At 38.6% G+C, this 18,642-nt stretch overlaps 1 protein-coding gene across 2 annotated transcripts in view; it reads left to right on the top strand.

Moving 5' to 3' along the window:
• The window catches only part of TRIM37 (tripartite motif containing 37), a 49,394-nt gene that overhangs the window by 10,686 nt on the left and 20,066 nt on the right, over positions 1-18,642 (top strand). For both annotated transcript variants that reach the window (XM_044993931.1, XM_044993932.1), the window contains 9 exons: positions 1,053-1,176; positions 3,248-3,315; positions 5,753-5,877; positions 8,221-8,271; positions 10,705-10,786; positions 13,564-13,640; positions 16,992-17,171; positions 17,877-17,991; positions 18,278-18,490. In XM_044993931.1, coding sequence (XP_044849866.1) covers positions 1,053-1,176; positions 3,248-3,315; positions 5,753-5,877; positions 8,221-8,271; positions 10,705-10,786; positions 13,564-13,640; positions 16,992-17,171; positions 17,877-17,991; positions 18,278-18,490 — 1,035 coding nt within the window. The remainder of the gene's footprint in view (positions 1-1,052; positions 1,177-3,247; positions 3,316-5,752; positions 5,878-8,220; positions 8,272-10,704; positions 10,787-13,563; positions 13,641-16,991; positions 17,172-17,876; positions 17,992-18,277; positions 18,491-18,642) is intronic.

The raw sequence follows: 18,642 nt of genomic DNA on the forward strand, positions 1-18,642 counted from the left end.
TAAAGCAGTACAATTCCCACAGCATGAGTGCAGTCATATGAATATAAGGGTGCCTTGGAAAGAGCTATACTGGTATATGGCAGCTTTTATACCAATATAACTCTGCCCATGCTAAAGATTGTACCAGTAAAAAAGCGTGCCCACACACCTGAAACTGGTATAGTGTTATATGTACAAAAAGTACCAGGCCTTAGTGGTATAAGCTGAAGATCTGAAATTCTGTTGGGGTGATCAGCCCCTCAGTTTTGGGGGAGATTTTACTGATATCTATGCAGTTTAGTGTGCAAACCTTTTGAATAAGATAGAAAAGAAAGTAAAATAGGGCTTCGTTTGCTCTGCATGGACACATACTATCTCCTTTGCACTACTGTAAGAGAAGGAGTTGCCTGTTGCTCTTGTTCATAATTTTCTCTTCGTTGTGTTGTGCGTATACTGGCTAGTTAGCCACCCTTCATCCCAGAGATGTCTGCAATTTTTTGGTGCTGTGGTATGTGTATATGGTCGAGATGATTCAAGGATGAAAGGCACTATGTAAAGTAAACTGTGTGCATCCATTTTCCCTTTTCTGCTTATGGATGCTATACCCAAGAAAGTACTTGTTCTATGTAGTACCCTGTGCAGAAAAAGAAACAAGTAGTTCCAAGAGAGTGTTTAATTTGTCATAGCAAGTCTTTTACATGTTTGTCTATGATGAGAAAAATGTTTTCTTTTTAGTTTAACCTTTAGTCAGCCACCAGAGGGCAACTGCATTCTCTGCTGTTTTATGCTGTGCGTCTGTAGCTTTTACGAAGTTTCAAAAATGGCTTACTCTATACTTTAAGAACTCAGTTTTGAATGTGTACAATATTCTTCGTTTTGATAGTCAATTTTTCTAGGCTATCCAAAGAGAGAGAACACTTTTGGCATGTCTTTAATTAGGATTTCTGTATTTCCAAATCCTTGTCAAGGGAAAAGCATTCCATTGAAATGGACAGGGTATGATGAGGGGCAGAGATATGGACAAAAACAGAAGATTATTCCTTTTTGTACGTTACCTCTGAACTATCCTTTAGGAGAGGAATGTAGAGGCAGTGCGCAGCGCAAAGGATGAACGAGTTCGGGAGATTAGGAATGCAGTGGAGATGATGATTGCCCGATTAGACACTCAACTGAAGAACAAGCTTATAACACTAATGGGTAGGTATTAATCTTATCTGATGTAAGTGGAAGTAACAGACTAAAGTTGAAAATCTTCTGGCAAGTTTTTTTTTCTAGAAACACACAACTGCATACAGTAGTTTCCTGGCTTCAAGTTGAAGAGAGAAGACTTCTAAATATAGCAGTGTCATTAGTTAATTGCGTGGTTACTGTGATATAATGCATTTTGTTAGATGTAACTATGTTTTGATTCCATGAAGCTACTGTATGGTAACTCAGATTACATGTACCACTTTGCTACAATTAATGATTGTACACTTTGAAGATGTAACGTGCAAATGCTATTTCCTGATTGCTATAATTTGTCACCTCTGATATCTACTATCCAAACCTAACTTTTAAAAATATTATTTCTGTATGGAATATTTCTGCTGAGTACCATTTCAGATTAGTAAATAAATAAATATTGTCCAGTAGTGAGAGCAGGGTATCAGGGAGGAATCATAACTTCTAGGTTTTGTTCCTGACTCTGTCACTGACTTTGGTCCAGCCATTTAACCTCTCCCTCTATTTAGCCTTTTTACAAATGGGAAGTAGGTAGTGTGTATACACAGGGGAACCGATGCTTGTATAACACTTATATATACACGTATCTCTTTTTTTTTTTTTTTAAATAAGACTCCACTTATGTGCAAAGCAATTTACAGTGCAGTCTTTGGGTTTCCCTCTGTAAATGTTTTTTTAAATAAAACCTGTATTTTAAATGAAATAGTTTGTTCCAGATTGGAAACATCTCTACAATTGACTCTTAGGTTCATTCTTGAAGACAGTATGTTTCAGTGGCTAGAACGTTGGGCTGGAAATCAGGAGACCTGGATTATATTTCCAAGTCTGCCACTGACTGATTTTTTGCAAATCACTTTGCCTCAGCTTCTCCGTTCATACTTGCATTCCATTGTTAACTGCTATGTAAAAGCTAAATATTATAATTATCCTAAAGTGGAATATCAGTCTCTTTGGAAATAGGGGCGATAAGAAAACTTTTTTTTTTAAGGATTTAGTCATGCAGTATACAAAATTAAATCTGTAGACTGGAAACTCATGGAGATAGGGACTGTCTCTAAGCCCAACAATAATACAAACCATAAATAATAATAAACTATGCTGAAAACTTACTCTTGACATTTGAAATTTTGTTCAGAGGAAAATATAAAATCGGAACTTTACATACTGGAAAAGGATATAGAATGTATTAAATACATCTTTTCAAAGCTACCATATTTTTTATTGCATAGAGACTAAATCATAACAAGTGTAATATTCTGTCTAGAGTTTTAACAGAATCAAAAAAAAATCCTCTTAAATTCTTCTGATTAAAGTATTTCTAAGTTAAAATCTGCAATGAGTGCATTTAACCATGTCATACTGAATACCGCAATCAATTGCAAAATTTGTTTTATTGGTTCAGTGTTTGAAGGTCAGTCATTAAACTATTTATGAATTCCCTCTTTATTTGGTTAACACAGAATAACACTTTGCACTTATATAGCACCTTTTCAAGGACCTCCGATTCCTTTACAAGAATTAATGTGTGATTTGAGAAAAAGCAAATCCAGAGATAAATCAACTCTTATTTTGAGTCTGTCTTTCTTCTTTGTCTTGTCACAGCCTTAATGGTAGTTGTAATACAGAAACACTATATTTAAACATCAATGATTAATTATTTTTTCCTTAAAAGGTTTAAGGCCTACAAAAGTCATTTTTTAAATTAGATTTCAGATGTTACTAAAGGAGGTTTGGTCAGATCAGAGAGTTCAATGAAATCCAAATCTGCTCTTCTCTCAAAAGCCTGTGTCATTTCTGGGACACCAAGAATGCTTCATTAATGTCTTAAACCTCAAGTGAATCATTCACTGCAGCTCTAATTAAAACAACAGGCTTCCTTTAAAATGTGTTCTCCATCAACCTTGATATATTTAGAAATCCTTTACCTTAGAGTTAGAGCAATCTCCAGAAGGGAGGTTCATTTCTTTAATAATAAAAAAAAAAAAAAGAAAAACCACCATAATCACAAAACACACGATCACTAAATCTCATTTCTTTTAAACAGGTCAAAAGACATCACTCACCCAAGAAACTGAACTTCTGGAGTCCCTGCTACAGGAAGTAGAACACCAGGTGATTAAAAAAAACAACAAAAAAACAAAAAACCCACTACCGCCCCACAGTTAAAATGTTGGAAGCTACACAAAGACACTTTATGAGCTTGCCTCTTTTGTTACTCTAAATTATGTATTAATGAGTAAGGTAGAATTAGGTTTGAATTGGGCTTAGATAGGTCACCCAAAATTCCTTTAAAAAAAAAAAGAAAAAAGAAAAACTAACTGTGGCTTCTATCTCTAAATCAGGAACAACCTTGTTCTAGTTAATCTTTTTTGTCTTTTGAATAGCTAGTACAGAAGTAATTAGCAGTTATGAAACGACAACATTTATTATTTATTCATTTATTTAGTATAGCTTAGTGCTTGGAGCACAAGACTGATTTTTGTCACTTTCACTGCTGCCCACAGGTTATGAATAGCAATAATTAAAACCAAAAAAAAAAGCAAAACTGGCCAGTTTTCACTCTGCAGTTCTGGAAAGTTATGAGATGCGGCAAAGGCTCTGGAGCTCTCAGACGGCAGCTGTGGGAAGATGGCACAGCATTTTTGGTTTTTTTCCTTCCACTCAGTTCACTTTTGGAAGGTTGTTGTTTTGTTTTTGTTTGTTTTTCCTCACAGTCAGAGGGTTAGAAAATTTTTTGTAAGTGAAAGCTTAAATTCTGCAGAAGTTGATGTTAATCCTGAAAGAGTTCCTGCTTATCCTGAGCTAATGTGTTCCCAAATGGATTTTTCAAGCCTTGTGTGTAATAATTATCTCATGACACTGCTTAATGCTTTAAATTGCCAAAAAAAATTTCAAAGCTCCTGAAAAGGAAATCTTTTCTTTGCATGCACTTAATCTTCTGTCCTGTGTTCTTTTTTTTGTGTTCCAGTGAATGTTAACTCAAATTCACCACCTGTTCTGGAAATGCCATTCACCCCTTGCACTTGAGGCAACTTTTTTCAGAACCATATTTTCATGTCTGAGGCACCAGCTAGTGTTCTTCAGCAAATCCTGTTACACGTTGTATGTGGGCCTATTTTTTTTTAAATTTTCTTTCGGTTTCCACTACATTCCAAAACCCTTTTTTGCTATAGAGTGACCTCTATAGATGAGGACTTTTTAAACCTTTTTCACCCTTTTAATGTGGTAAGGATTTCAGTCCATGTGCATCTTTGCAGAGCAGTTTTGTATTGTATAGAACTTATTAAAATACAGTGAACTGGAACTATAAGAACATGTCCCAAAAAAAGGTAGGTAACTTAAGTCATATTTCAAATATTTACTGTAACCATGATTCTTAAGCAGTAGACAGATGTCTCTGTATCTCCCAAATTTCTGAGGTTTATCAGTACTCTTTAAAAAGTTACATTACATGTGCACCAGTTATCTAGAGGCTTTGAATTTAATAATCTTTTTATTGATGTAATATAAAAAATACATATTATTCTTGTCTGAGCATGATAGAAAGTTTTACATTTACAGCTCAGGCCCACTGTTCCTGCCTTTCAATTATACAGAAGAAATAGAGTATATTTAGTATTTTTGCAACTACTTAGCTATTTTTAAAATGTCTGTTTCCAGCTGTTCAGAGGACAAAAGACTAGATTATTTCCCCTCTATCTTTGTCCAGAAGTGGTTATTACTTGAGGCATCTAGTGTTGAAAAGGTACACTTTATTACACGCTTAAAACATTTTGGCTTTGTGTGCTGAATTGAAGGAAGGAAGGTTACATTTATATTCCCGGTTATTCTTTTGTGAGACAATGTACGTTTTGAGTAGATGATTTGAATATTGGCTTAATATTTGAATGAAAAATTATGTTTAACAGTGAGAGTGCCACAAAATAACTAAGGAAGGAAAGTATAAAACACTCTCCTTAATGTACTGGGTTATATAATAGATTAAATGTAATCATGTCAAAGCCTAGTTAAGTTTCACCAATACGCTGCATAATAACAGAGGTCACAGCTGGTATAGTACTTTGCCGGGGCAGTGACAAGATAAAACAAACATATCTGTATCTAGTACAAATACTTATGACCTTCAGATTGAAAAGTCACCTGAGTAACAGTAGCTGCTAATGAAATTTTTAAAACACTTTAAAGTTGTTTAAATACTACAACACTATAATTCTCACATTATGATTCAAGAACCCTCAAAATCATGTGAGTAGAGAGAACACTGGCTTAATTTTATTTAATTTCTTGTAAAAACAATTATGGGCACAAATGGCAGTTTGTTGCCGCCATCACCACTTTTTTTTTTTACAACCTTCAAAACAGACAAATTCCAAGGAAGCTCTAACAAACGTAACTCTCTATCAATATGGAAAGCACTATTGTAATCTTTCTCTGTGAACCTGCAGTAGACGTTACCTCTTGTATTGACAGATCTTCATTTAAAAACTTAAGCCAAAATCTGTGGGTTTTCTTTAACGATATTGTAATTTATCTGCTTTCTTCTCCGCAGCTACGATCATGCAGTAAGAGTGAGTTGATATCTAAAAGCTCGGAGATTCTGATGATGTTTCAGCAGGTTCACCGGAAACCTATGGCATCCTTTGTCACTACTCCTGTCCCTCCAGACTTCACAAGGTACAGCCTGGCATTTCCTTTATTTTGCAAGTTTTTGTTTGACCTTGAAAGCTTAAGGATTAAAGCAGTTTGGTTTAGTCTTAAAAAACAAACAAAAAAAACCTACAACAAAAAAATTAACTTCACAAACATCTGAATGGTTTTGAGCATTGTGGAATGGTTAGTGTGGAGAAAACTTCTCCTAATGTATAAAATACACCTCTACCTTGATATAAAGCCAAAAAATCTTACCGTGTTATAGGTGAAACCACGTTATATCGAATTTGCTTTGATCCACCGGAGTGCGCACCCCCCCGAGCACTGCTTTACCGTGTTATGTCCGAATTCGTGTTACATCAGGTCGCGTTATATCGAGGTAGAGGTGTATTCAGAAACTGCACTGTAAGAACAAATTCTGCCCCTGCTTTGGAGGAATGGGAAATAGGAAGCAACTGGAGGATTTGCTGCTGGAGAGATCCCCAAATCCATCCTAAAAGCTACTTTAACCATTAGGGCTACTGCAGTGGTAGCCTGTGGTGGAAGATTTCTCTCCATTATCTGGCTTGGCTTCTCAGGCTGAATGCTGATAATCTCAATAATTGATCACTTACCCAATTCTCCTCACCTCCTTCAGAGTCTTATTCTCCATGAGGACTTCACTTGTAACTGATGTTACATCCTAGATTAGAAGTGGGATCCAGTAGAGTAAAGGAATAGGTTTTGAATCATTGTATACTGATGACCCTTCTTACCCTTGCTGTTGGGGGCAATCAGCCTATAATTGTAGGGCTCTCTTATTAGCAAATGCTCAAGTGGTACAATAAATGTGGAAGGGGTCTCATGAGATGCCTGTACAAGTCACCTTTAGTATATAATAAAACCCAAATGATTTGCTAACACAACTCGCTTTTAGAAAGGAGCCATCGGTGCAGGTTTATGCAGAATTCTGTGCACTTGTTAGGATGGGTTGCTGCAGCATTTTACGTTTAAAACGAAGATGCAGGGTTTCTATAAAATTTGTAGAGAATTTTGCATTTGAGTAATTTTAAAATTACTCAAATCTTTCTAACCATATCAATCAAACACCAGTTTGGCAGGCTTTTAAAATATAGCCTGGAAAAGAATACCCTGAAGTGTGTTCACTGTGACATGACTACTTAAATTCATTACAGAGAAATGTTTAAAAGTAAATACTTATTTTAAAGGAGGTGGTAGCAACTGATGGTCTCTCTTGCTACAGGCCTGCGCTGAAACATGATATATTTTGGATGTTTTGTTTCTCCAGCCATAAAGCCTTCTCTTTAAATACTAAAAATCTGTAGTTTTAGATTTCCCTTGGTTAAGTAATCGTCATCCCTTGCTGTCACAAGGCAAATCATGTTAGGTTTTCTAAAGTTAATAATTGATCATTTTCAGACATTCTTGTCCACCTCCCCTCTGACCACAGTTGAGTTGTTCCTGCATCATTTTGCTTAGGGGACAAGAGGGATATGTATGCTTCCAGTGCCACTGGGAGAGGGTGGGGAGCAGAAAAATAGTTCTGACACTGGAAGCCCACAGACCTACTTTGTTCTCTAAAAAATACCCTCCAAAAGCAATCTTGCTTTTTCTAAAATTTGAATTCTTGTTTATATGTAACTTGTGCAAAGCCTTTGTGGTTCCCATAATATAGCTGATTTTATTGTGTTTTCTAAAAGTTTATTACCACTGTGTAAATTGTATTTCTTCCTTGCTAGGTGAGAGGCCATATAATTCAGCAGAACCCTAGAGTAGACTGGAATGTACAAATCTGTTTTCATTTCCAAGCTGAAGGAAATGCAAACCACATACAATTTAACAAGAGAAAAATAAATTGAGTCTTAAAATTTGTCAGTGTTAATAATCCCAGATGTTGTTAATGGCACATGGATCCAATACATGAATGTATTCTGATACTCATTTTAAATAAAAACATTTTCACACCCTTCAAAATCATTTACTGCTGCTAAAGATATACTTAAAATTGTAATATCTACCCGGGACATATGTAATATAGTGGAATGTTTACATGCATTGGTATTGCTACTACTGTCTTCAGAAGTTGCAATTAAAAAAAAATAATAATAATTGAAGTGGTACTTACGTTCTGTTTTCTAGAAACATGACCACTGTTGTGGTGGTATGACTATTAGCTTAATAACCTTCATGTCCTTTTAAAGATCTTGAGTGGGATTTTCAAAAGTGCTTAAGTGATTAGGAGTGCAAGTCCTATTGCCTCCTGATGGGCCTTGTGCTTGCTTCTAAGTTACTTAAATACTTGTGAAAATCCCATCCTCTGATTTTAATGCTACTTTCTTCAACTCTACTAATATGTTTTCTCCCCAGCGAATTAGTACCAGCCTATGACTCAACCACCTTTGTCTTGGAAAACTTCAGGTAAGAATGTGTCCTAAGAAATTACCATGAATGTCAAGGATTATGTTTCTCATTTGCTCTTTATTAGGTTTTAAACCACTGAATAGACCTATTGAAAACCACAAGATACCTGTGTGCAAGTGTGAGGAACTGAATCAAATCTCTTGACTTTTGTCTCCAGTAGTGAACAGAAAAAGTAGCTACCAATTCAGTAAACTGACTGCTTAAAAAAAAATCCATGCTGAAGGAAAATTACTTCTCTAATCACCCCAGCAGTTTAAAAAAATCTGCAAGGAACACTTACATGATCTCTACATGAGCACTTAAAATTCTCCTCAGCTTGCAAGTTTTGCATCTTTCTAGATCATCTGATTTATTTTTTATTTATTTATTTTTGGTAATGCAACCATTAAAGAATTAATTTTAGAATACGTTGATTAAATTAGAAGTAATATTTGAGGCTAGAACTTTATAGTCCAATTTCCTGTGAATTCTGACTTATTTTAGTGAAGATTGGAAGTAGATTGAAAGAAGTTGCAAACACCCTTATACTTCTCACTCTCCTCTGGCTTTTCCCCCCTCACAATAAAAGCATGCTTTAATCTCTCCCATTGTAAAATCCCGTCCTTTACTCCACTTGCCTCTCCAACTACCACCGCTTTTATCTCCAAGATCACTGTATGCTCTGTTTACAATTGCTGTCTGCAGTTTCTCTTCTCAGACCACTTTATTCCCACCTACCATCATCTCTCATTCACTATCGAGGTTGACTTCTGCCTCTGTATTGACCCACGAAGCCAGCCTCCATCGCCCAACTTGTTTCCATTTTCAAACAAGCCTGTTTGTGCTGTATCCCATCCTGCTCCTCCTGCTTGGAAGAAGCTGCCCAGGAGCATGTGTAAAACAAATGCATTATCCTTCTTCAAAACTCATTTTCTATGATGTCTACAAGAAATTTTGACAATGGCTAGATCGGGGTCGGCAACCTTTCAGAAGTGGTGTGCTGAGTCTTCATTTTTCACTCTAATTTAAGGTTTTGTGTGCCAGTAATACAGTTTAACATTTTTAGAAGGTCTCTTTCTATAAGTCTATAATATATAACTAAACTATTGTTGTATGTAAAGGTTTTTAAAATGTTTAAGAAGCTTCATTTAAATTAAAATGCAGAGCCCCCCAGACCAGTGGCCAGGACCCGGGCAGTGTGTGCGCCACTGAAAATCAGCTTGCTTGCCGCCTTTGGCACACGTGCCATAGGTTGCCTACCCCTGGGCTAGATTATTGGTGTGCTGAGATCACTGCCGATCACGCTGACCAGTGTTGTCTCATTGTTTCCTTGTTCTCCCCTGTCTGTGTATCCACCTGTTGTCTCTTGTCTTATACTTAGATTATAAGCTCTTTGTGGCAGGGACCATTTTTTGCTTTGTGTTGCTACAGTGCCTAGCACAGAGGGGTCCTAATCTTTGACTAGGGTTCCTAGGTGCTATGGTAACACAAATATTAACCATTGAGGACAAAGAAATAATACGAAGGTATCTAGACAGGTTGGAAACATGGCTAGTAGAAGATTTAAGGACAATTGCTGTTAATACACTTGTGGGGAAGTGGGGTGGGAGGGAAAACTTAAAACAAACGTTCATTGGGGAAAATGTCAGGGAGAAAGCTGGGTAGCAATAATGTCTGAAAGATAGGATGATGATGGATCTGTTCCATAGGAAGGAAAAATAATCATGCACGTTTATCCTGCACATGCAGAGGCATCACATCATGCAGCAGAGAGAGAAATTCCTCTCTATATGGCTCCTGTGTGACTGCACCAGTGTTATGGTTATGAGCATTGCATCACCAGAACAGCATTGCCTAATGAATTCAGATAAGAGCACCAAAATGAAGGGGTCGATGCGAATGGGTGGAAGAGATGATTTCTTAAAGGAAAGATTGAGTTAACTGTATGTAGCCTGGTTAGTAGATATCTGAGTAGTGGAGAAAGAACAAAAGTCTACATCTCTGCTGCTTATGCTCTTTATATATATTTGGAGTGGAATTATTTGTGTGGTATGATATAACGCTAAGTAGTGGAATAGTATGTAGAGGAAATTGGGATAAGTATCAGAAGAACTTTGCTAATAATGAGATATATTAGGCAGTAGAATAGGCCCAAGGGATGTTGTGGCAGTCTGGCTGCTTGGAAATTCTAAAACTTAAAAAAAAAAAAAAAAAAAAAAAGTATAATAGGGAACAATAGGCCCCATGGAAATAGATTAGATGAAGCAATGGGTCCTTTCCATCTCTAACTGCTGTGATAGCTTTAAAACATGCTGCTGCATTTTATGTGGTGCAACAAAATCGATAGTTCTAACATTCAACTGTAAATGGAACGCTATTTATTCTCTGTTGCCTCCCCACAGAGGGGTTTGCTCCATCTCACTGTTGAATATTCATCCCTTCTTTCAACAGCACTTTGCGCCAGCGGGCAGATCCTGTGTACAGTCCACCTCTTCAAGTGTCAGGGCTTTGTTGGCGACTAAAGGTTTATCCAGTGAGTTTGTATACTCTTAAATATTTTTCCTAACAAAAATTTATCCACGGGTATAAATACACTAGGTAGCGAGCTAGCTTAGACCCCAATCGTGCAAACTCTTAAGCACATATGTATCACTGCTCATGTAGACAAGTAACCTTACTTCAGGCATTTCCTAGCTTTTGAGTATTTGACTTTGCAACTTTAATATTCTTTTAAGGTAGTTTTGTGTGTGCATGTGTGATTTCCTAGTTTAAAAAAAAAAATTCATCAAGTGATGTCCTATAGACACCATATGACTTATCAGCAGACCTCTGTCGCTGGAGCTAATGGAGGGATTGATAATACTAGTAAGTTGCCATCCCCTATGGAAGGCAGTGTGGCCTAGAGCACTAGACTGGGACTTAGGAAATCTGGATTCTGCTACCAGCTCTGCCACTGGCCTGCTGGGTGACTTTGAGAAGTGACTTCTCTTCTCTGTGTCTCAGTCTCCCCATCTGTAAAATGGGGATAATGATATTGACCTCCTTTTGTAAAACAATTGGAGACTTACTGATGAAAAATACTGTATAAGAACTAGATACTGTTATGTGGACTACACTAGAGGGGGATGACACACACTTTCCCATTGGATTTCACAGATACTTGCTGACTGAAGAGGAATGGGGAGACTCAGGAATCTTGGGTTCCATTCCAGGCTTCCTAAGAAGTGTAGTGGGCAAAGACTTCTGCCAGTCTCCCCCAAGCTTGTTCCCTCTAACCTTTCCATGTACCAGTCCTGGTTCTGTCTCATTCTTTTTGCGTACCCAGTCCTCTGTCTGCCATTTGGGCTTCTCATCTAAGTCCCAGTCTCCTTGCCTAACCGTTCCCAGTTGTCGCCTCTCACTTCTTCATCCAGTCTGTCTCTTCCCAGTGTCTTCATTCTCCCTACTTGGACTCCTCTTCCAATCTGTCTCCCATCCATAGCTCCTTCCCTTTCTCTCTTTGCCCAGCGAGTCCCAGGTCTCCTTCTGTACCCCGACTTCTTGTCAGAGCGTCTCTCTAGCTCTTTCGCAGTTTCCTTGCCCAGCTCATTCCGGTCTTCCCCCCAACTGTTCATTTTTCTCTTCTCTCCTCATCCCTCCAGTCTCACCAGGCTCCTTGTCCCAGTCTACGGCTTTCCCTGCCCCTAGGTTCATCTCTTGTCTCCTCTGCATTCAACTCAGCTGCCTTCTGCCTCTGCTCTACCTTGGTCCAGCAGAGGGGTCATTTAGAGGAGAGCAGACCGGCTCCCTGCTCTCACTTAGAGCCTAGCTCCTCCCTGGCTCAAAGTATCCAGGATCAGCAATTGTAGGGAAAGTGTTTCTGAGCCTCTGTAGTCCTGAGGTGGAGCACAATTTAATGTGGTCAAAACGTGTTTTTTCCTTAGCCTCATTCTCAGAAATGACTGAAATTTTCTAGTAAAATCCTGAGGCAAGTGGAAAACTTCAGCCAAATTGTTAAAGTTTGGCAAAGTTATAATAAGCAACAGAAAACAGGGTTTTACAGCGAGAAGTATTGTGCAGCCTTAATAGGGGTTGCTACCTGTTGCACCTATAATATGTGTGCTTAATTGTTTGCAGGATTGGGGCCTAAACTAGTTGTTGTATTTATAACCATACATAGTTGGGTCTGTGTGTGCGCACCCATCCATTACCTGAAACTGTTTTGGGAAGTTGGGAGGAGGAGAAGGTTTTGTTTTCCAAGAGGAATTTCTCTTGTACAGAGTCTGATATCTGTCACTGAAATAGAAGAAATATCCAACGTGAATGACATTTCTTACGAAATCTCATTGAAGTGCAGCATTCAGACCACCGAGACATTGGCTCTACACGAATGTTGGAACATGAACCACTAAGTTTTGCCTTTCTCCAGTCCTCCAGTTTGGTCAATGCTTTAAGGCAGCTCTAGGTACTATTTAAACTGTGTACGAAGTAAACATTTTCTTACAGTTTACTGATTTGAATACAGCAACAGCTATACCTTAAAGTCCGGGTCAACCCGGGACGTGACATTGTCAAAAGGTATAAAAATGCTATTTTTAAACAATGGTATGTTATGACAAATTGTCAAACCCCAGGAAATTCAGGCTTCAAGATAAGACTAACACCTCATCTTTGGCTTACACCATTGAGGGATAAGGCTTTGCCATACTACTGATTTTGTTGTAATCTCAGTGCTACTTAACATAACTCTTGAATGAATCTTGGTTAGTTAATTTTCAATGTATAGATTAGAAAACACAACTTCATTTTGCTTCAGCCCCCAAAATAAGAGTTTTGGAACTCTGCTCTCTAGTATTTCAGTTAACTGGATATTTAATATTAAAAGTCCTCATTACATTTTGTGAGAGAGGAATAAGGGTTGTAATACTCTCAAGCTTAAAAATCTACCAATCATTTTTATTGCCCTCCTTATACACACATTTAATATGAAAAATCAATTCTACACTGTGTAGAAGCACTTTCCAAACTTTCTGTTTACACTTGTTTCAACTACTGAAATGCAAGAAGAATAGGAATTGTAACTTTCAAGTTTTCTATTGTGAGATACAGCCTAGCACCCAGATACTACAGTCATATGCACGCTTTCTAAATGTGTGTTGATTTCTACCTCAATTCACGCTATGGTAGTTGTTTTTAGTCATGGCGTGGTTTAAGGCCATTTAATGTTACTGTTCTGACAGAGGCTGTAGGAAATTGTGTATTGGAATTCTGAATTTATTTTCTACGATAACAGATGCTTTTAATAATTGCACCTCCTAATTTCTTTTTAAGGATGGAAATGGAGTTGTGCGTGGTTACTACTTGTCTGTGTTTCTAGAGCTCTCAGCTGGATTGCCAGAAACATCCAAGTAAGGAAATGTCTGTTTACACTTTTTTTATGTCACTCACCCAGGGAGTTTAAAGAGCTTTACAAAAGTGTATTCAGCCTCATGGCTCTGCTAGGACCTGATCCAAAGCTCACTGAAGCAGATGAAGATTCCTATTGACTTCACCGGGCTTTGGATCAGGCCCCTCGTCCCATTTTACAAGTAGATAAGATGAGGCACAGAGGTTAAGTGGGTCTGGAGAAGGCGACAAACAAATCAGCAACAGAGCTGTCAGTAGAACGCAGGTCTCAACTTCCAGTCCTGTGCTTGGTCAGCTAGACCACTCTGACTCTAAGGCAAAGAGTTCAGCTGAGAGAGATGCTATAAAATGACCATGGTACGGTAGTTTAGCCCTCAGATAAATCAAAACCATGTTATAACTGCCAATATTATAACCTTGCCCCTTACAGTCCACAGTTGCTCCAAAAAATGTTGTTTATGTGCCTGGCTCGAAAATATGTCTAAATTTCTCAAGACTCTCTTTAGTGTAATAGGACACTTTCTGCAGCATTTAACTTCTCAGAATATTTTCTGGTTCTGTTTAAAACTTAGAATGTAACTGCTGACTGGAGGTATAGAGGCAGTTTTAGCTGCTGGAGAAGCAGGAATTTGTGGGTCTGAATCTCTGCTTAAAATTCCTTTACCTATGAAAGACCAACTTGCTAGGCTTAGAAAGCACAATTTGATAATTGAGTGACATGCTCTGACTGAGGAGAGGAAAGAATTGAAACTAAGTAATGTGCTGGGCCTGCTCTGGAGGGATATGTTAATAGTGACTTTGAAGGGATTTCAGACCAACAACTGAGTGGAGAGCCTTTCAGGTGAGGAAGAGGAATTCAGGCATGATTTTGGATTTGAGGTCCTCAAGAGCTCTAAGGAGAGGATTTCTAGGCCTAATTGGAGAGAGGCTTTTCATAAAATGGCGGAGCATTCATGCTGGCACGTGAGACTGAAACGAGATACTGGCCGATGTTAGCAGACTTTAATAAGCAAAACGTAATGCAAGCTTTTAAAAATTCCTAGTCTTCCACACATCCAGAACAATAAGATGCATTACGAGGCGGGGCTTGCCTCTTCACATTGAGACTACTTTATAACACTTAGTACTGGAGCAGGGGCAGGCAAACTTTTTGGCCTGAGGGCTGCATCGGGTTTCGGAAATTGTATGGATGGCTGGTTGGGAGGGGGGTCGTGTTCCCCACCACCACCCCTAGGACTCCTGCCCCATCCAACCCCCCCACCCATTCCCTGACTGCCTCCCAGGGACCCTGACCGGTCCTAGAACCCTCACCCCTGACTGGCCCCCACCACCCCATCCAACCCCTCCTCTCATTCCTGACTGCCCCCCCGGGACCTCTGCCCCCATTCAACCCCCCTGTTCCCCACCCTCTGACCGCCCTGTCCCCCATCCATACCCCCACCCCCTGAACTCCCCTGCCTTCTATCCAACACCTCCCCCCACCCAACTCCCTGCCCCCTTATCGTACTGCCTGGAGACCGGTGGCTGGCAGTGCTACAGCCATGCAGCACAGAGCACTGGGTCAGGCCAGGCTCTGCAGCTGCGCTGCCCCAGGAGCTCACAGCCCTGCTGCCCAGAGCATTGCGGCGGGGCAAGCTGAGGCTGTGGGGGAGGGGGAACAGCAGGGAAGGGACCGGGGGCTAGCCTCCCAGACCAGGAGCTCAGGGGCTGGGCAGGAGGGTCCTGGGGGCCGTAGTTTGCCCACCTCTGCACTAGAGGCACCCCACCATCTGCAGTGCTCTTGGCATTTCACAATTAGCGTTGTGTGGGATGGCAAAGAATCTGCATGTCTTTTTGTATACATATATTTCATTGGCACCATATCATTTGTATGTGCCATCCCCTTTCAGCACTGTTGCAGAGGCAGTCTGAGGGTCTGGCCACACTACGAGCATTACAATGACACTGCTGCTCTGTAGTCACTCACTACAGTCACAGAAGGGATTTTTCCATCACTGCAGTTAATCTACCCCCTCAAGAGGCAGTAGCTATGTTGACTGAAGTATTCTTCTGTCACCTAACAGTGTCTATACCAGGACTTAGGTTGGTTTAACTGGATCTATTGGGGTGTGAATTTATACACCCCTGAGTGACACAGCTAGGTCAACCCAAGTTTGAGGTGTAGATCAGGCCTAAGTGGTGTGTTTTACTATTGTGTTGTCATGGCATCTGTGCAGCTAGGCCGAGAAGGATGCGCATTAAGGGCACCCATAGAAAGTAATACAATATTCACCTTACTAGAAGAGCGTTTTCTAAGAATTATGAAAGTAATGATGGTAATTTTCTAAAATTCAGTGCAACTGCTTTCTGCCATTTTCACACATTTGCAAAGGATAGGAAGAACTTGATAGAAATGTATCATGTGGGTGTATAGTCCCAAAATCGCCCTCAACCGTTATAAACAGATCCCAAAATAATCTTAAGTGAAAGTTTAAAGGACAGTAAATTTGAAAATCATATTTCAAGCTTGAAGCTACTTATAATTGAAAGAAGTTAAGGAGAGGAAAAAAATATTTTCCTCTTCAGTTTGATTATGCATTTGACAGCATTTTCTGTAGTCGGTTTGACTGTTTCCACTCTGCACATGCGGATAGGACAATTCTCTTCCGTTCCTGTCTGAAAGACTGGAAAATGATTGTAAAACCTTAAAAATCGACATAGGGATTTAAGAGCTGGTAGGGAATCCTGGAGCTACTTTATTTTTATTTATTTTTAAATTGATTAGATTTCAAATTGTGTCCCTTCTTAATTCACTTGTTCAGTTCTGTTTAAGAAGTCTGTCTTCATCTTACAGCCCAGCTACTGTCAATCATATTGCACTTATTTCTCATGTAGAATACATTGGCAGATGCACAGAGCTTTGACTTCAGATTTTATCAGCCCTGACAGAGTTAGCCCTTGGCACCAGCAGCCTAGAGCGACTGCTGTGAAGCTGTAATGCAGAATGCATTAGAGCTTAGCATTGAGAGAAATCCTGATCTGTGGCATTAAACTGCTGTAGTTTATAAATACACAGTATTCCTTCAGCCAGTCTTAAAAAGTAACATTTGTTGCCTGTAAGCTCAGCCTTATACATTTACCTCTTTAAATGTGTATATTACCCAAAAAAGCCATCAACATGCTGTTCACTTTTCACTCTAGATTTTTTTCTTGCTGAATCACCTTTTTAATTGGAAATCCTATTTCTTTTTAAAATATGATGCTCGTAGTAACTTAACTTGACCTGAAACAAACATACCATATGCATTTTTCTTATACTGAAATCTGGTGATGTTTGTTACTGTTCCAACTAATTTCATTTTGTCCATGTTTAGGTATGAGTACCGTGTGGAGATGGTTCACCAGTCCACCAATGATCCTGCTAAAAATATAATTCGAGAGTTTGCCTCTGACTTTGAAGTTGGAGAATGCTGGGGTTATAACAGATTCTTTCGATTGGACTTGCTTGCCAATGAAGGGTATTTGAACAGACAAAATGACACTGTAATTCTTAGGTAAGAGAGATCATTGGTTGTATCTACAAACCTGTTTTCTGTGGCATTTTTTATAAAAGTGCTATAGTTATTATCAAAGTAGGAAATAATTAAAATAATTAGATTAATTTAAATATTATGGCATGCTCTGTCATAAAAGGAAAGGATTTTTTGTTCTCATGATCTTTAAAGGAATATGTGTTTAGGAGAGGAAGTGGGAAAGATTTATGTGCATAAATTCCTTTGAGATGAAGCAGTCATCTGCAAAAACTACACTTGACACTAATATGCCTGTATTGGGCATGCATAGATAGAGAATTAAAAATTATTTCAGGAAAATTCTTCATGTGTTTTCAAAGGGGATTGATAATGCATTCCATCCCCCTTTGGGTATTGTCATTGAGATTAGTAGAACTTTGAGAAAAGAAGGTGTGGAAGAGAGTTTTTAATGGTATTAAAGCTAACTTTGTTAGTGGAAATTTCAGCATGATGGCTAAATATAGATATCCTGCACTTCTACTTCAAGTTGGGTTTTTAAAATATCACTTGTGATTTGTCTATTCTGGTATTTCAGAATTCTGTATTATAGAATATCTGCAAAAGTGTACAGGAATTAATTTCCCATCAGGCTTAAGCTTAATTTTATCACCTGGTTTTAAGCATTGAATTATTTCAGGTGGGACTTCTCAAGCATTTAAAAAATTTCATTTTTGTGGCTTTCTAAAGGTTCCAGGTGCGTTCACCTACCTTCTTCCAAAAGTGCCGGGACCAACACTGGTACATTACTCAGTTGGAAGCTGCTCAGACAAGCTACATCCAACAAATAAACAACCTTAAAGAGGTAAGTGTGAGGTTTGATGTGTATTTTAATGCCAAATTCAAACATGGATTTAAATCTCTGATTATAGTGGCCACTGACCAGTAAGTTTGCTTCACTGTCAGGTTTATTTGGATACCCATTGCTATTTTTAGAGCGCTGATGGTGGTGGATTTTGTTTCCAGTTAGTTTCAATGTCTTTCATGTTAATCTATTTAAATCTGTGAAATGCTGTTGCTTCTTGTAATTTGTTCTTAACAAATTTTCTTTGGCGTATACTTACATGTCTGGTTTTTTAAATATATTTAAGAGACTTGCAATTGAGCTTTCCCGTACCCAAAAATCACGAGGCATGTCACCTCCAGACACTCATCTTAGCCCCCAGAATGATGATGGTCCAGAAACAAGACCAAAGAAATCTGGACCGAATCCTGAAGTACTACTTGAGAGTGTCACCACTCCAGCATTATTAAGAGATGCCAAGGATGATGAAGAGGAGAAAATCCAGCATGAAGATTTTAATGTAGGAATTCTCTTTTTTGTTCTATTTTAAATTTTTATTTTATTTTATAATCCATTGTACTGTTACAGGAAAATTATAGAAGCATGTGTGTTGTGTGTTAGATGAACTATTCTCTACAAGTGCAGAACTAGTGGATAATGAGGGGAAAGGAT

This window comes from Mauremys mutica, chromosome 19 (assembly GCF_020497125.1).
Source record: "Mauremys mutica isolate MM-2020 ecotype Southern chromosome 19, ASM2049712v1, whole genome shotgun sequence".
Taxonomy (NCBI): Eukaryota; Metazoa; Chordata; order Testudines; family Geoemydidae; genus Mauremys; species Mauremys mutica.